Consider the following 17,743-nt stretch of genomic DNA (forward strand, 5'->3'; position numbering starts at 1 on the left):
CCATAGTTTAGTGTTTAAATGATCCCATATTCTTTATTTTAATCAGAATTATCATTTTTTTTGCTTTAGCATTATTAATAAAATTTCCATTATTTTATTAAAACACAACTCACTTTTTATTTTTTTATTTTTAGTAACTAATTTATTTGCCTTTTGATAAATGAAGAAGCAGCCGATTGAGTGGTTAGTGCATCGGCCCCACAGTTCTGGGGTTAATGGTTTGATCCCAAGTGGGGTTTTTTGTCCCTGTGTGGAGTTTGCATGTTTTTCTCTGGGTACACCGGGCTCCTCCCACATCACAAAAACATGCAGAGTAGGCTGGTTGAACACTCTAAATTGCGCCTAGATATGATTGGTTGTGCTTTGTCTCCTTGTGCCTTGTGATTGGCTGGCCACCAATTCAAGGTTTTCCGTGCCTGGAGTTACCTGAGATAGGCTCCAGCACCCCCTACTATCCTTGTGCGGATATGCGGTTCAGAAAAATGAATGAATATATGAAGTCTTGTGGAGAAAAAGAGTTAATTTGTCAAGAACATGACTCCAATGGGGCGGCACGGTGGATGAGTAGCCTCACTGTGGGGGGTCCTGGGTTCAAATCCAGGTCGGTCCATCTGTGTGGAGTTTGCATGTTCTCCCCGGGCGTGTGTGGCTTTTCTGCGGGTACTCCGGTATCCTCCCACATTCCAAAGAATTGCACGGTAGGCTGATTGGACACTCTAAATTGCCCCTAGGCAGGTATGAGTGTGAGCGTGAATGGTTGTCCGATTGGCTGGCCACCCATTCAGGGTGCCCCGCCTCATGCCCGAAGGCAGCTGGGATAGGCTCCAGCACCCCTCCGTGACCCTAGTGAGTATAAAGTGCTTCAGAAAATGACTCCGATGTTTCCACCGCTGGCATCATTACCATTTATAGTCCATACATTGTTGGATATGACAGACAGATAGATCATATCAGAACAGATCATTCTGATTTGGTGTTTTTCTCCGCATTGACGTTTGAATGGAAGCAAGTGAGGGCATATGGCTGGAATCCAATGAGAGACTCGACGATGGCGCACACCTCCCACCACCATCATCACCACCACCATCATCATCATCATCATCGTCAACGTCAGCGTCCTCATCATCATAATCCGACCGTTTGCTTGTTCGTTCACAAGCTCGGTGAAGCCGGAGCGGACAGACACACTGGCGAGGTCTCACCCACATTTTGGAACCTCTTTTTGGGGGGGTGGGGGGACCGGGGGGGAAAATATCTACTTTTCCAGTTAGGGGATGAACACGGAGTGATTTTTTTTCTTCTTCTCTGAATGAACGAGGTTTTCATTTGGCCGGACAAGTTTATAGGGGACGCAAAGACTTCCATGGGTGAACGTCTTTCATGGAAAAAGTTGCTTTAAACTGGATTGGTTTGAGTTTTTTCAGTTTTCCACCGATTTCACTTTTGGGAATAGGAGAATGCTGTCCGAACTCTTTCCGCTGTTCTTCTACCTGCTCAGCCCGCTCCTGAGCCAGGACGCCCCGGCGGCAGTGACGAGTCGCCGCTTCGTCTGCAACGCCATCCCACCCGGCGCTGAGCCCGGATGCGGCGACGCTCCGAGCGGCAGCCGCTTGCAGGCGAACGTCCCCGCCGAGGACGAGCTGCGGAACACCATCATCCAACTCCGGGAGAGCCTGCTGCAGCAGAAGGAGACCATCGTCAGGCAACAGGGGACCATCAAGGAGCTCAACTCCAAGCTGGCGCGTTGCGAGGCGGCGGCCGACGACTCGGTTCCCCCGGGGAAGTCGCGGGGGCACGGCTCCCGGAGGAAGGACAACAGCAAGAACACCATGGGGGACCTGCCCCGGGACCCCGGCGAGACGATCAACCAGCTGGGCAAGACCATGCAAAGCCTGAAAGGGCGCTTGGAGAGCTTGGAGGTGAGATGATGGCATGGGCATGCACGCAAAAGGGGAAAAAATAGAGAAGTTATTATATCAGGTTTGCCATGAATTTCAAATGAAAAAGCTTTAGGTTTACTTTTTTTAATTGATTATTTATTAGTCTGTTTATTGTTGTTATTTGTGCACTACGTGGTGAAAACTTTAAATCTCATTATACGTGTAGAATGTAAAAGCATTCAATTCAATTCAAGTTAATTGGGATATGGTGCTAAATTGTGACGTCATAAGGTGGGGTGGACAAGAGCATTACACAACAAACAAACAAAGGAAATTATAAAGTTATATCACGTTTGCGATGAATTTCAAATGCAAACACTGCATGTTTTAAGTTTTAATTGTCTTATGGTGTTAGTTCTGGAATCCGCAAACAAAACCTTGGGGTTCAGGTCATTTTATTTCTCCTAAAATTTATCACATTGACGAGGAGACGGACAACAATGCCCACTCACACTCATACCAATTTGGGGACAATTAAGAGTGTCCAATCAACCTACCATGCATGTTTTTGGAATGTGGGTTGCCTGGGGACAACATGAAAACTTCACACAGGTGGACATGACCTGGATTTGAACCCAAGACCCCAGAGCTGTGAGGCCAAGGTGCTCATTTAAGACCTGAAAAGTTTAAAAGTATGCTCTCAAAACATGAATTTATTTTCATATTCATTCATCTGCCCAACCATTTATCCTCACCATGATCATTAGGTGGCCATCAACCAATCGTAAGGCAAGCAGAGTCAGTCATTCACTCACACTAGCAATCACAACTATGGAACACAATAAGCCAGGGATTGAACCCTTGTTCTCACAACTGCAAGACAAACGTGCTAACCACTCATCCACCAGTTTTCATATTATAACTACAATGTAAAATGCACGTTAGAAATGATCACAAGCGGAGTATACTTTCATGTTAGAATAGATTAATGGTGTTGCAATGCTTATATATGTATTCATAGAGAATTTATTTTGGTATGTAATAAGATTTGTATATTTACAACCGCCATTAATTGGTTGTAGACATCCCATCCATTTGACATTTCTGATGGATTGGCTCTCTTTCACCGTCAATGGCAGCCAATGAGTCATACTATAAAACGTGGTCATTACAGGGAAGTCGTTTCGTTAAAGTTCAACGCACCAAATGGAGCCTCCAACCAATTTAATTCCACTTTTCAGTCTTTCATTTTGGATCAAACGTTTTGAAATCAACTTCTCGTAACTGCTTTCCACATTGCTCGTTCATCTTTTTCACGGTCCATTCATATCATACGGCGGGTATTAAAGGTGGCGCCCTGCTGCTAACAGGTCAACCAAATGTCAAGCGCTTAACAAGGTGGAAATAAAATCTGCCTTTATCTGATATCGAGTGGTATTTTTGTTTGCCATCTGCTACCCTTGACTATTCGCATTCTCAATACCGCTTGATTAAATTCAGCGCTCCATACGCTGCGACATGGAAACATCAATCTCCTTTTTTTTCTCCCCATTCCTGTTTCATCTTTGCTTGATTGGAAGGTTTGAAGCCCAGATTGAGTCTCGATACATGTGAGGACGAGTTACAGTGAGACGTCTATCGATTTATATTACTATCTCCTTGATTTAATGATTAAATCTGGGAGGGCGTTGGTAACCTGAGGCTCGTCTCACCAAATCGAAGCTCCTTCACTTGCAGTGGAAATTGAAAAATCAAATGCGGCAAAAGTGAGGCTTTACAGTCAAGTTAGACGATGCGAGCTGTTGGTGATGGCGTGTTGCTTCTCGCTTCAGACAATAGGAATCAAAACAGCTTTTGTGTGGAAGAAATAAATGAAGTGAACTTGGCCTTGGGACGTCGTGTAATAGAGCAACATGTTGGAAAGATTAGGGGTCTCATAATTAAGTATGTATGAGGGATATAAACGTGGTGCATATGACAAACGATCACAGTTAGTGCTGCGACAACAAATCAATGGTCAAATTGATTGTCAATTTTATGTTAGTAACGTCATAGAGCAAAAAAAATGTCCAAATGCTTTTCTTTAGCCTCTTCATAAGAATGCATCCTACTTTTTAATTCATTTATGATCACATTATTAGATAAAAAGGAAGTCAAATCATCTAAATATAATATACTACTATAATATATTGCGAATTATGGTATTAATAATTTAATCATTCATACTTCATTCATTGAAATTCAAATATAAACAAGAAAAAAAACTGTAAATACCCTATTGTATGTCATTTTGCTTTTTATGGGAAAAATAACAAAATCTGGAAGAAGAAAGAAAGTTATTATCTTTGTAATGAACCCCAAAAAGATTTTGACAAACATGTTTTTACTTTTAAAAACTTTCATAGTTGAACGTTCCTCTGTTTTTGGTTCAGTTGTGCATTTCTGGCTAAAGTGTAAACATAACATGAATAATATTGATTAGCAAATTCATTGACCCGTTGAAAAAATAATTGCTGATTAATCAACTCAAAATAATCATTTGTGGCAGACAGCAATGAATGGATCAAAATATTGAACAAACAAGAGCCTGTGTAAAAAGATTTTACTATATTGACCCACGTGAGCTTAACTTAATGAATAGTTGTGCATATGCCTATGAGGATAATTACGATTATGGCGATGGGACTTGAAGCCCCGCCCAGTAGCAACACCTGTCCCACTCATCGAAGGTTGAATAGCTACAGAATCGAGGCAAATTTGATGCGAGTCAGATGGTGGCATTGTGTCAGCAAATATTAATCAAACTCAGTGACAGATGGGAAGGATTAGCGCCCTTTACAGAGGGTAAAATGTCTATTTGTATAAGAGAGTGCTCTATCAGTAAGCTAGGTTTTGTTCTATTTTCTAACATTCATCTACGGATTATAATTGGTGTGAAGTCTGGGTCATGCACGTCACACAAGCATTTTTTTTTTTGTATATTCTGTCCGGTGTGATTCGTTGGGAAAGTGAGTGAGCGGTCTGTCACTCGTTTAGGGCAGCCACTATCGATTAGTTTAAATACTGAGTATTTTTGCGATTAGTTTACTAATCGGCTCATATTTAAATCATGTTTCTTACTCTGGGATTGGCATTTTAGCTAAAAATGTGCATTAGAATGAAAAACTTAACAATGAGAAATGTTGGACAAAGATTTTTTTGTTTGTTTTGTATAGGCAGATATTTGGTAATTATTCATTTTGATTAATTAAGAGGTTTTATAGAGCACTTCACAAAATATTTCTGAAAATTTAAAATGATAACATTGAATTATGACTTTGACTCAATTTTCATTTTTGTTTCTTTTGTAAATAAAGTCACTATATGGTGAACTATTTTACCCATTATCTCTCTCTTTCTCTCTACATACATATAGACAAATATAACATAGAGGGAGAGAAATTAATTAATAAAAGATGATTAAGGCCATTTTAAGGTGAACATTGTCTCTAAGCAATAAATGGACAAACAAACTAGCTGTAATAAACAACCAGTTGCTGATTAGTCGATTAATCGTAGAAGCTCAACACTTGATTTATTCGTCATTATGATGAATTTTTAATGGTTGTTTTTTTTCCCACTGTGCCTTTCAGCAACAGAGTTTGCAAATCTCCAACGCAAACGCGTCAGCCGGAAGTTCTGCTTCGGCTCTGACTCCTTTGCCACCGCAGTTTCGGGAGCTCCTGGGCCAGCGTCTGGGGGTCCTGGAGACGCAGCTCCTGCGAAAGGTGGCCGAGTTGGAGGAAGAGAAAAGCCAGCTTTACAACGAAACGGCGGCCCACCGCCAACGCACTGAGAATGTGCTCAATTCCCTCCTGGATAGGATCACAGAGCTGGAGAAAAGTAAGTCATAGCGATATGATACAGATAAGAGATCCAAAATAAATAAATATGGAAATAAACATAATTAGAACAAGCATTCTGACGGTGCAGGTCTATGTGTAGGTGTGTCAGTAGCAAGATTATGGGCGTGGCTATGCTTACTTGTTTGCTTTCACATTTTACACTTGACGCTTCGAATCAACCCGCTCGCTTATTTTACCTTTGGAAAAAGTTTCTGAGATAACCTCAATCTAAACGGCATTAACATATTCATAAATGTAAAATTCTTCATATATCCTTGGTATTGGGTCCTTCTAGGTTGCCTAGATGCAATGACGGAAGATTGAGTAGCAGCTCCTCGTGTGATATGAAAGCGCAAGCTAACTTCATTATTTGGAATAATATCAAAAGTTGCATTGGCAGAGATCCACAAATCCGCCCCAAAAAAATCATAATCTGAGAATTGTATGTTATGTCCCGCAATGTACACTTTATGTACACCTTCTGCGGCTTGATTTATTGGTTTGTCAAAGCAATTTGTCCAAATTGAAGTGGATGAATACAAAAAAATGCAGAGTATAGACTTGTATTGTCGCGACATTGCGCGGGACAAACGATTTTTTCCAGTATAAACTTTTCAAAGTGAGTTTCACTCCCACTAAAATATCCATCATATTTTGCTGTGGCAAGCGCATACATTTCACATTAGTTTGGCAGATTACATTGCTCAGATTCTCTTTTTTTTATTCTCATGAGGCTTCTGGTTGTCTGAAGAAGCTCAATCATGCATTAATATTTGCTCTGCATCTTGCGCTCTTTCTTTTTAATCCTTAACTTGTGTAAATTTGGTTTTCCAGTCAAACGACTCAATATTTCAGTATACACGAGCAACCCAAACCTGAGATTTGAATCCAAACTGAACTGATGTACATACTGATGGACTCATTTTTGTGAGTTTCTATGACCGGAAAAGTATTTGTGTACTAATATTCATTGTTTTTCAAGTTAAATACTCAAGCAATGCTAATTTTTGTTAGCATAGCGAGTCTCTTCATTGTGTATTAACCTTATTCTAACATTTTCAGGAACATTCAGTGTTTTTGTGTATTTTAACCCCTTTTCGCTATCTTCTAAACCCGGCTGCAGAAGGTCCCCACCTTGTAGACTTCCTGTGTGTGGCTCCAGTTTTTTTAACTAGGTCTACAATGTCTTGTGTCTGTCTTGATACTGCAACCAAGAAAATTTGGGATGAAATAAAGTTGTAACCTAACCTAACAGGCTGCATTTCCTGCACATTCGATTAAATTCATCCTGACCCACCACTGAAATCCTCCTAAAATCTTTCCCCACCATAAATCTCCCACTTATTTCTTCCTTATTGTTGCCGTATCCTCAGACAACAACGCCTTCAAGTCTCCCGAGGATTTCAAGGTATCCCTTTCCCTGCGTACCAACTACCTGTACGGCCGCATCAAAAAAGCCCTCCCCGAAATGTACGCCTTCACCGTGTGCATGTGGCTCAAGTCCAGCGCCAGTCCCGGCATCGGAACCCCCTTCTCGTACGCCGTGCCGGGCCAGGCTAACGAAATTGTGCTGATCGAATGGGGCAACAACCCCATCGAACTCCTGGTTAACGATAAGGTGAGCGCGTTGTGTTGTTTTCTCTTCAGAAGGACTGATTCCCTTGTTCGAATCCCTCTGGCTGCGATGATGCCATTGGCCGTTGCAACGCTCATTAAAAGCGTGCATGCGTTCCTGCCGTATACTACTGTGCGTACCTTTGAGCGCAACAGTGATAAAAGGAGATTCTCTGACCTTCAGCTGCGATTATTAAATTAGCATCTTATAAACATTTAATAGGACTGACCCACATACCGCCTTGGTTCTACAATAACAGTAATTCATTAGGGAATTAATGTGCTCATTTAAGGGCCTCTTTGCCTGTGTTTGCTTCCTGCAAATGCTGATAGTGCAGCTACAGTTGCATACCTAACCCTTGGAATTATGTTCAAGTAACAAAAGGCTGTCGTTGTTTTATACATGTTTCAAATCAATTTTTAAACCCATTTTTTACGCCCTACAAAGCATCTTTTTTGTCTAAATTTCCCAAATGAAGGATGATAGAAAAAATGTTTCCACTGTTTTTTTTCTTTTGGTACTATACAGGTGATTTTAACCAAACATACTGTTTTTATCCCACAAACAGCCCTCCGTTGGCTGAGTTAGGCCCCAGCACCCCTGCGACCCTTGTGAGGATAAACAGTGTGCAAAAAATAATGAATGAATGTTTCATTTGATCGATAGTAGATTACAGTACTTGATAGCAGTGGCGGTCCGGGCATTTTCTAGTAGCGCCTTCAGCTATCGGAATCAATCCAACCCTCAAAAACTATTTTATGGCTATAAAACATCTACTGCAGCTACAGCTGTGGCACATAAAAAATCGTCAATAATAACTTCATACAATTGAAATATTATTTAGGAATATAGCCATATTTTACTCATCAAAAATCCTTTTTAACTGTACACAATATCCATCCTCCTTTCTTTCCTCCTTCTTTTCTATGGCCATCGAAGCTAATGCTGAAAGTCGAGCCTGTCCTGTCGTATTTCTGGCAAATGTTTTTATTCGATTTAGTGCTGAAAATGTTCATTCCCGGTTGCGACAGACTTTCTTGCTTTGGAGGTGTCTGACCTTTCTTAATGGTGTCCAGCTTTTTTTCTTGAAAAGTCCGTCTTAAAAATGGCTTTGACAGTAAATCTGCAAACAAATCCATTTCTTCTCCTCCTTCAGCCATTGCGGGTTGACAAAACCGCTATTAAATCAACACAACAATATATTTGCTTGTTCAGCTCGCTCCAGATACAGCTTGGTAGCTCTGGCTTATCCACTCTATCACTAGCCAATCATAGTTGGTGAAAGCGATGACGTATCCCTATGCCTGGGAGAAAGAAATGACGTATCCCTACGCCTGCGAGAAGGCCTTGGTGTCACCAAATCAAATTCTGATTGGTTAAAGCAACAGTCTTATTGACGCTTGTTTAATGCAGCAGAGCCTGCAGAACTGATTGTTCCTGGCAACAAATAATGGCTGAAATGTGATTGGTTAAATGCTTCAGTATGAAAACACACATCTGGAAGCAGTGCAACCAGGGGAAAAGCAATGAAAGGAAGCTGACAGACAATTCGGAATTATTTAATAAATATTCATGGGCAAAATATAATTAACATCAGTCTGTGATTCAGATATTTCTTAGGGCAGCAGTGAAGGCCTTGAAGGCCCTGACGGCACACCACTGCTTGATAGTCTGCAGGCTTTTTAATTTAAATAAATCATCATACTTCTTTGTGCAATAGCATAGAATGGCCTATAAATAAATACCTTTGAATCAACAAACTGCTCATATGATTACACACCGATGCATAAATTCAACAAACACTTAATGAAAATTAATCTGTTATCAGTTAGGTAAACACCCAGTGATTACTACTGCTTGGGAAGAGAATTAACCCCTAACAAAAGCAATAAAACAACTATTAAAAATGATTAATTTGACATGCATAGTGGGAACTCCAGGGTCAATTTTAATGCAAACCAATTTTCCCCTCCCTGTCATTTTCCATCAGATAATTGAAATGTACTAATACGAAGCATATCGCTATCGCGACATAGAATGACATATCATAAACTTATTTTGATTTCATTGGGGGGGTTGCTAAGCCACAGTCAGGTCTCCCTACAGCTTTCCCTTGGTCATGCATTATACATGCAGTCAAGTCAGACAGATGAGAGGAAGATGGCGGGAGGAAGGCTGGCAAATATGAAAACTAGACTGGAGGCTTGCAGAGCTTTGGTGCGGATGAAAGTGTCAAAACATTGAAAAAAGATGAAGAAGTAGAAGATGTGACAGATCAGAAAGATGAACACAACCACTGTGGTCATGTGTGAACAGGCTCAACTGGGTTTTTGATTGCTTCAACTGTACAATCAGCTGAATTGTTTTACATGGAAAGCAGCAAGACACTTTTACGCTGCTGTCTTTGTAGAATACACAAGCTGTCCCAATCGCTTGTGGTTTGTTTTGTTTTTGTGGGAAAACATCAGTGGAATACTGGATGTGCACTGCGGCCTCATTTAACCAGTGGGTGGAACTGCCAAGGCTTTAATCTGGGATGGCTTCACTCCGTCTCGTACTATAATACCACTGTCGGAAATACACCCGTCATAACCGACCGGAGCGGAAGCTTTGTCAATTTACTGTAACCTGAAAATGCAATCTGTATAAAATGGGGTTATCCGTCTGAAATCCTTCTATTTATATAGTCTGAATGGATTGGACGTCTACCACTGCAAATGAAGTTATATATACAAAGTATATATTAATAGAAGCTTTTACTAGAGAAGGAAGATAGTTTCTTTAGTTTCAGTGTTGTAAGTGGTAATGTGACAAAAGGATTTTGTGGCCAATGTACGTACAGTTCTTTTATAGAGCAAATCTGCTTCTATCCCCATCGATAGCAACCAATTAGTTCATGTTAAATAGCCTCGTGAAAACGACGCAAATTTTTCCTATGCGTTTTCATTGTAAATATATATGATACTGTGAACATAAAAAGGTAGTTTTATTCCAATATATGATAAAATGTTTAATGTAATAATTTTAGTTTTGGTATGCGTGTTCTGTGAGCAATGATGTCACCACCCAATGTTAATGTCCAAAATCAGCGATCAATCGTTTAATCAGTAAAAGGATGTCGACTCATGCAAACTCCAACCTCTGAAAGTATCACAATCACCCAACAATTTTAATTTTTTTGGTCCCATAGTGAGCAATTCAGCACAATACAATGTACACTGGTGGCAAGGTGGTCAAGTGGTTAGAACATATGCTTCACATTTTTTGAAAAAAAAAACGTGTTTTTAAACAGCGATTTGAGAGGTGTATTATACACGAGGACTCGTGAAATTCCGGGAATTCTCAATAAATGCCAATAATGAGATCAGGTGCAGTGTTGTGCTATCCTCAATGGGCCACGGTGTCACAAAGCTATATATTTGCAAAAAAACATGAGGACACAATTTTGCTGCTGGCAGGTTGTCTGCTTTCAAGCTACTTTGCAGCAAGTCACCTGGGTAATGTATATTTTATACCTCTGGCTCATCTAGAGAATTGCCTGTCTTTTGAAGCCCCTCCACACCACCACTTTTTAATAGGCATCCTTGTTAGCCCGGGACGCCAATTAAGTGTCCTTTTTTCTTTCTTTCTCTGGTGTCCAGGTTGCCCAGCTCCCACTTTCGGTGAGCGACGGGCGCTGGCATCACATCTGCGTCACCTGGACGACCAGAGACGGCTTCTGGGAGGCCTATCAGGACGGCGAGCGACTCGGCACTGGGGATAACCTGGCCCCCTGGCACCCAATTAAATCCGGTGGGGTGATCATTCTGGGTCAAGAGCAGGTGAGAGCGTCAGGGAAGCTCTGGTCGTAAAAGACAAGTGTGTGTTGGGCGGAATGTGTGGAAGTAAGATCCCGGAGGGCATTTTCCTCCTGGATTTCCCGCCCGAGGCCTGCCATGAAAAGGGATATATGCTGTTTCTTTTAAGTATTGCTACATTCATCTCGTGCGGAGATGGAGCATTATGTCATTTCATTAGTGTGGAAGCTCGATGACTAATTTGCTTTAATAATCTTCAGTGGAACAGTCATCCATATTGGATTATGTTTGGCTTTAGAGTCCATTGGAAAGGGATACGTTGGCGCTGATTGTGATTCATTTCAGGAGTTCAATGATGAAGGCAAGTCAAATGAAAAGCAGGAACAGGCAGAGGGTGATTTATGATTTAAATGACTTTTCAAAAATGAACAATGCCATTGTTGGCTTTTATTGATGCGTAAACCGTGTTGTTTTACATTGTTTTGTCGCCGGACGGTCTTTTGGTCGCGGTCTTTTGGTCGCCCTGACCGCGACAACGGGCGACCAAAAGACCGGGGACCAAAAGACGGCGACCAAAAGACCGGCGACCAATCGACCACACACGCATTCATTACGATTAGTATGTAACAAAATAGCTACTAGAGAATGGATGACCTATTTTCCCCCAAAATTTGAATCTTAAAATCTCCTCCAATTCTAATCTAATCTTCTGCTTCCCACCAAGGACATTGTCGGAGGTCGTTTTGACGCCACCCAGGCCTTCGTGGGTGAGCTGAGCCAATTCAACATGTGGGACCGAGTATTGAGGCCGGTGGACATCGTGGGATTGGCCAACTGCTCGGCGTACATGCCCGGCAACGTGGTCCCTTGGATCGACGCCAACGTGGAAGTGTTCGGCGGGGCCACCAAAGCTTCTCTGGAGATCTGTGAGGACCGCGCCTTTGATTCCTAACGCCGAGGGCCTCGTCGCATTGGAGAAAGCCACGTATCCTTGTTCATTGCCCAAAAAGCAAAGGAGGGCCGGCGTACCGTTACGGTGCGATCGCTCCAACATTCACATGTGTTGGCTTCAACGTGCATCCGTCCAGTTTTCATCGTGGAGAAGATGTCACGCTCGTGACCGTGAGGGCAAGATATGACGTCGGCGACATTCAGGGCCTGCTTTATGATTGTCTTGGATTGTAATTCAAACCATGTAGTTCATTGGCTGATAATGCCGGTGATAGACGTCAATGGGACTGAATTGATTGATTGCCACCCCTCTTGGGGTATAAATCACCACAATAATTGGCGATATTACAAATTCAGGTTTGATTCTAAGAAACTTTTATCAGAGAGATGAGATTAAACTTTTTAGTTTTAGTTCACAGCCATGTTAGTATGTTTGGATCTGGATTAAAACTAGTTCAAAGTCACAACTTCTAACCCTGATTTGACAGTTGTAAATTTTAAGATGTTTTTCCACTGACATAACCTTTTACAATTATACCTTAACGTACATTTACAGGAGTAATTAGCTATCTCAGAAACAATCATTTTTTAACTGATTATTCGACTAATCACGTTAAAGTGAGTAAATTTATGAAACGAGATTAAAGCAGAACAGGAGCAATGTGTTTAAACTCATAACTTGTAATATGTCACACTTACTTTGCGACAAAAGTGAAAACCGTTATAGTTCGTCTATCATCGTCAAAATCAGCCAATGAATTCGCTATTTTAAATTCTAGTGTTCGCATGAACACACAATTTTATGCTGACGATTTGAGATCCTCGTAAATCGGGCCTTGTGTGTTGCCTCGTTTTTCGTTCAACTCCAACTCTGCGCAAAAATCTTGTTTATTTTCCACGCTTTCCTTCCATCGCCAACGCCGCACCGTGCACGACCGCCGTCTTTCATGTGTTGCGGAACATTATTCCGGATTTCGACAGCGGAACGCCAAACGCTTTGAAGAGCCAGCCGATGAGAAGAAGTTGTTGAAGAGTTCACGTCGTTATGACGGCGGAGCGTTGCGCCGCGGCTCATCGGCTAGATATTTTATGCATGAGCCCGAGAGCGGGTGAACGTTTGGGAAAGACAGTGCATGCATGCCTTCTTTTTTCGTCAGCGGTGTGTGCGCTCCAAAATGAATGTGAACATTACGTAAGTGAATGTCTTGCGTGTTCAAATACCACAGATTAGCGGCCAGGGCGGACATTTTCATTCTTGTAAATCTAGGCTTAATACCTCTCCGCCCCTTGAGCAGCTGCCATATCCCAAACAGCTCAGGTTGAGAACGGACAGCTGCCCAGAACCGAATAAAACCCGGCGGTGGACGCCGGCCGACACGGCAGCGGGGGGATTGACCCGGGGGGCCAAATCGTCATTTCTCCCATCATGCAGTACTGTGCTGCCTTGATTCCTGAGTGGTGCTGGGTGATAAATATGGCAAACAAAAATAACTGTCACTTTTAACATCTATTAGGCAGAGGCCATATGTGCTGAATGCTCACTAAATATATTTAAATCCACAAACCAGAGGTGTCTTAAAAAAGGAGCACACATTTTTGGTGTCTAAATCAAATAGTAAATGAAAATTATACAAGTATGAGGTAGGTGAAAAGACACTTGGATAGATTTCGCCACCAACGATAAAACAACTGGTTATTAAAATTCTTTTAAAAATTGTAAGCCATGTTGTTAATTTACTCCATTCGTATTGACATTAACAGTGTGAATTAATATTTTGTTTGTTTGATATAGTCTTAACATCTAAAACCAATTTAAGGTACAGAAGATATATATCTTAAAAATGCTGTTTAATTTGGATTTGAAGTTAATCCGAAAATTCTTTTAATAACTGTAAGGCATGCTGTTAATTTAATCCATTCGTATTGAGATTACCAGTGTGAATTAATATTTTGTTTGTTTGACATAGTCTTAACATCTAAAACCAATCTAAGGTACAGAAGATATATATCTTAAAAATGCTGTTTAATTTGGATAAGTTTTACGTTGAAGTTATTTTTAAGGACTGTGGAGGCGGGAAAGCTGTCTATCGAGTTGTACCGTATTTTGCTGTTTAATATACCCCCCATTCAATATACCCAGGTATATTAAACGGAAGGGGTATATTAAATATCGCAAATGCGGGAAGGTACGATCCACTGCGCACTCTTTATGCCGTGACAGGGTGCATCAACGTTTTGCAGACTAAAACTACTTACTGCTGAATAAAGTCTGACTTGGAATTTTAATGAACTTAAGTATCTATAATTATGCCCCCATGAACACCATACAAATCTTGCCAAAAAAGCTGCCGTTTACCCGGGTATATTAAACGGCAGGGGTATATTAAATGGCGCACAAACGGGAGGCTCAAAAAAGCAAAAATCATTTCATATACCCGGGTATATTAAACGGCAAAATACGGTAGTTGTATTTTTCAATGATTTAAAATTGCTCATATCATGATAGATTTTTTTTTCCTGTATTGCCCAGCACTACTTATGATATTGAATTTAGATCACTTGGATCTGAAGTCATGGATAGCAATTTTAGTCAACCCAAAAAAAATTGAATGTTTGTTTATAAAAAAAAAAAACACTGTGTACCCAAAGGGAAACAAAAAATGTAACTAAACTTCGAATGCTATATTGTCACTATAAATAAGCCTTTGCATTTGGAAAACTGAAATATTCTCCCAAATAAATATATATTTTAATTTTAAAGCAATTCTACTTCTGTGTGAATTCAATTTGAATATGCAGAGTTCCACTCTACACAAAAAAATATATAATTTGGATAAATTTGTTGACTTCCCTGTCGAGTTCACTTGTTTATTGTGTTTTTATGTGTGTGATTTGTTTTTATTTGTTTTTTTCTGAGCATCCTCACACATTGACTGCCATTGACGGCTATAGACGGACGTCCTGTCCAATTTGACGGATTAATCCCAAAATCATGATGGATTGTACGTTTATTGCTGTCATTGGCTGCCAAAAAAATATTCCTGGTCAGTATATGATACCGTTTCATACAGGACAGCACAGAATGTTGTAAAAAAAAAAGTTATTAAGGATTGTTGATTAATTTTTTATGCTTCAATGTAAAATCATGCGTTATCAAATGGCCTTTTTATTGAAAAGAGCGCAAAAAGAAAACCTTTGCTTGTGTTTTTTTAAGTGTATCCTTTCAGTCTGGCATTTGCATTTGTTAAAAAGAACCAGATTAATAATTTAAGTGGGAAAAAAAACACCTGAGGCCAAATGCGGCATCTTTCACGTTTTATTTTTTATTGTATTTTTTAAATCTGTGCATCAATCTTTAAAGAAGATGAACAAAGAAATAATTGTGTATCATTCATAGAAAAAAAAGTGAGAGCAACCAAAGTGGCAGCAGGAACAACACAAGTGTGGATTGTGAAAGCTGCGGGTTTGCTTTGTTAAAAAAAATGATTATTTTTTTTTTAAAAAAAAGATGAAATGATGCTACTCTGAATTCATACCAATCTGTGGCCTCTGATACTCAAATCGCAAGTGTGTGATGTTTTGATTTTGAATTTTTTTTTTGCAGTTTATGTGCAGTCTGATGTTTGCAAATGCCAGCTGTCAATAAACACATTTCCAACCAGCACATATAAATCGTTTTAATTGGGGGAATCCTCATGATATTTTGACATTTGAAAATGGGCAATTACTGTAGTATTAATTTCATCTAAAATGAATACAAAAGTAATCAGTCAAAATGCAATTTGTTTTATTACTTTGCCAAAGGAATTAAAACAGGTTTCCAACTATTACATTTTAGACAAGACTAAAAAAATCATTTTCCAATTTAGTAATCTTCCCAACAGTGACATGAAAATATCTGATAGTCTGTGATATTAAAAGAATGATATAAGATTGTTATCACACTAAATCAAATTTGCAACATTTAGATTGGATTGGATTGGATAACTTTATTCATCCCGTATTCGGGAAATTTTGTTGTCACAGTGGCAAGAGGGTGAGAATGCAGATATAGGAAAGGCATTTTAGACGTAAAGAGATAGGTAATAAGTAAGTTAATAAATAAATACCTGAATAAATATATAAATAAATAAGCGTGTTGCTTAGCACATATATACATACATACACATAAATATACATGCATGCATACGGTAGGTCTCAACACTCAGCCATTTTTTTGTTAAAGAGCCTGACAGCTGATGGGAGGAAGGATCTGCGGAAGCGCTCCTTCCTGCAATGAGGGTGCCGCAGTCTATTGCTAAAGGAGCTTCGGAGGGACTCCACAGACTCATGCAGGGCGTGGGAGGTGCTGTCTATGATGGACATCATCCTGGTCAGCATTCTCCGCTCTCCCACTTCCTCCACAGAGTCCAGAGGACAGCCCAGAACAGAGCTGGCCCTCCTGACCAGCTTATTCAGCCTGTTCCTGTCCCTCTCCGTGCTCCCGCATCCCCAACAGAGCACTGCATAAAACACTGTAGATGCCACCACAGTGTCGTAGAAAGTCCTCAGCAGTGTCCTGCACACTCCAAAGGACCGTAGACTCCTCAGTAGGTAGAGGCGGCTCTGGCCCCTTTTGTACAGGGCATCTATGTTTGTGGACCAGTCTAGTTTGTTGTTGAAGTGAACACCCAGGTACTTAAAATTCTCCACGATTTCAATGGATGTTCACCTGAGTGTTCTGTTGAGGATTCCTCCGAAAATCGATGACCATTTCCTTTGTCTTACTGGTGTTGATGTAGAGGTGGTTTTGCCTACACCAGTCAACAAAGGCTGTGATGACTCCCCTGTACTCTAGGTCGTTCCCGTCCGTCACTCGTCCAATAATAGCGGTGTCGTCAGAGAACTTCTCTCCTAAACACTCTTAAAATGGGTTTACAAACAGTCCAATTAAACAGCCTCTATGAACGTAATTATGCTTCAGGCTGAATGTTGGGAAAAATCTGAACATTATTTTTAAGTTACGCTCCAAATTTGCTGTATCTCGAACATTTTTGACCAACCAACATTTGAAAATCATATGAAAACTGATAAATCCATATCTAGTTCAAAGTACATCCTCCATTGACTATAATGTTATCTTGACACAAAATGGTGGACTCTTTTTTCCATTAAGAAGAGAAAGATTCTTCCTTTTCAAATTCTCCAGTCCCAAAGGAGCCCCAAAGATGGAGAGAATGTGAAAAACAATTTCAAGAACGCAGTCCAGCTGAGTCTTTTAAGTTGATAATTAAAGCCGGAGAAGAAGTCACTCTGAGGCATTAGGAAGATTTTGTCTATGTGTGTGTATATGTGTGTATGTGTGTGTTTGTCACTGACTAACCCCCTGCAGCCTGTACCACGACTCCAAAAATTGTGCATCACCAATCGAATTTCGTGTTCCCACGTTGAGTTTTGTCTAGCAGCTAGTTTTAAATTAGGCATGCAAGTACCCCCGCTTCTTTTGCCATAAAATACATTTATTATGAATAACAATCCCGTTAGAGAAAGGCACACATTTTTTGGAGGGAAGAGAGCGTGCTCAGATGAAGAAAAATTGATCTGAGGGAGCCAACGCTGACACAATCAGTGACGTTG

General features: G+C 40.4%; 1 protein-coding gene across 2 annotated transcripts; it reads left to right on the plus strand.

The window, feature by feature from the left end:
- Positions 1-935: 935 nt before the first annotated feature.
- On the plus strand, positions 936-15,616 carry nptx2a (neuronal pentraxin 2a). 2 transcript variants are annotated; one of them, XR_013304943.1, is made up of 6 exons: positions 936-1,919; positions 5,513-5,762; positions 7,138-7,382; positions 11,021-11,200; positions 11,901-13,944; positions 14,120-15,616. XR_013304943.1 is itself a non-coding variant. In XM_077619484.1 (5 exons), the coding sequence occupies exons 1-5, from the start codon at positions 1,458-1,460 to the stop codon at positions 12,126-12,128; spliced, it is 1,365 nt and encodes a 454-aa protein (XP_077475610.1). In that variant the 5' UTR covers positions 936-1,457; the 3' UTR covers positions 12,129-15,616. The 2 variants fall into 2 exon arrangements, 1 of the variants encoding a protein (XP_077475610.1); XM_077619484.1 differs by having other exon boundaries at positions 11,901-15,616.
- Positions 15,617-17,743: the final 2,127 nt, after the last annotated feature.

The sequence above is a fragment of the Stigmatopora argus genome, chromosome 14 (genome assembly GCF_051989625.1).
Source record: "Stigmatopora argus isolate UIUO_Sarg chromosome 14, RoL_Sarg_1.0, whole genome shotgun sequence".
Classification (NCBI taxonomy): domain Eukaryota; kingdom Metazoa; phylum Chordata; class Actinopteri; order Syngnathiformes; family Syngnathidae; genus Stigmatopora; species Stigmatopora argus.

Bases quoted from the DNA above. Each gene is read 5' to 3' on its own strand.
- nptx2a (XM_077619484.1), top strand. From the start codon at position 1,458: ATGCTGTCCGAACTCTTTCCGCTGTTCTTCTACCTGCTCAGCCCGCTC. The intron at 5,763-7,137 runs GTAAGTCATAGC...CCGTATCCTCAG, and splicing joins GATCACAGAGCTGGAGAAAA to ACAACAACGCCTTCAAGTCT. The intron at 7,383-11,020 runs GTGAGCGCGTTG...TCTGGTGTCCAG, and splicing joins AACTCCTGGTTAACGATAAG to GTTGCCCAGCTCCCACTTTC.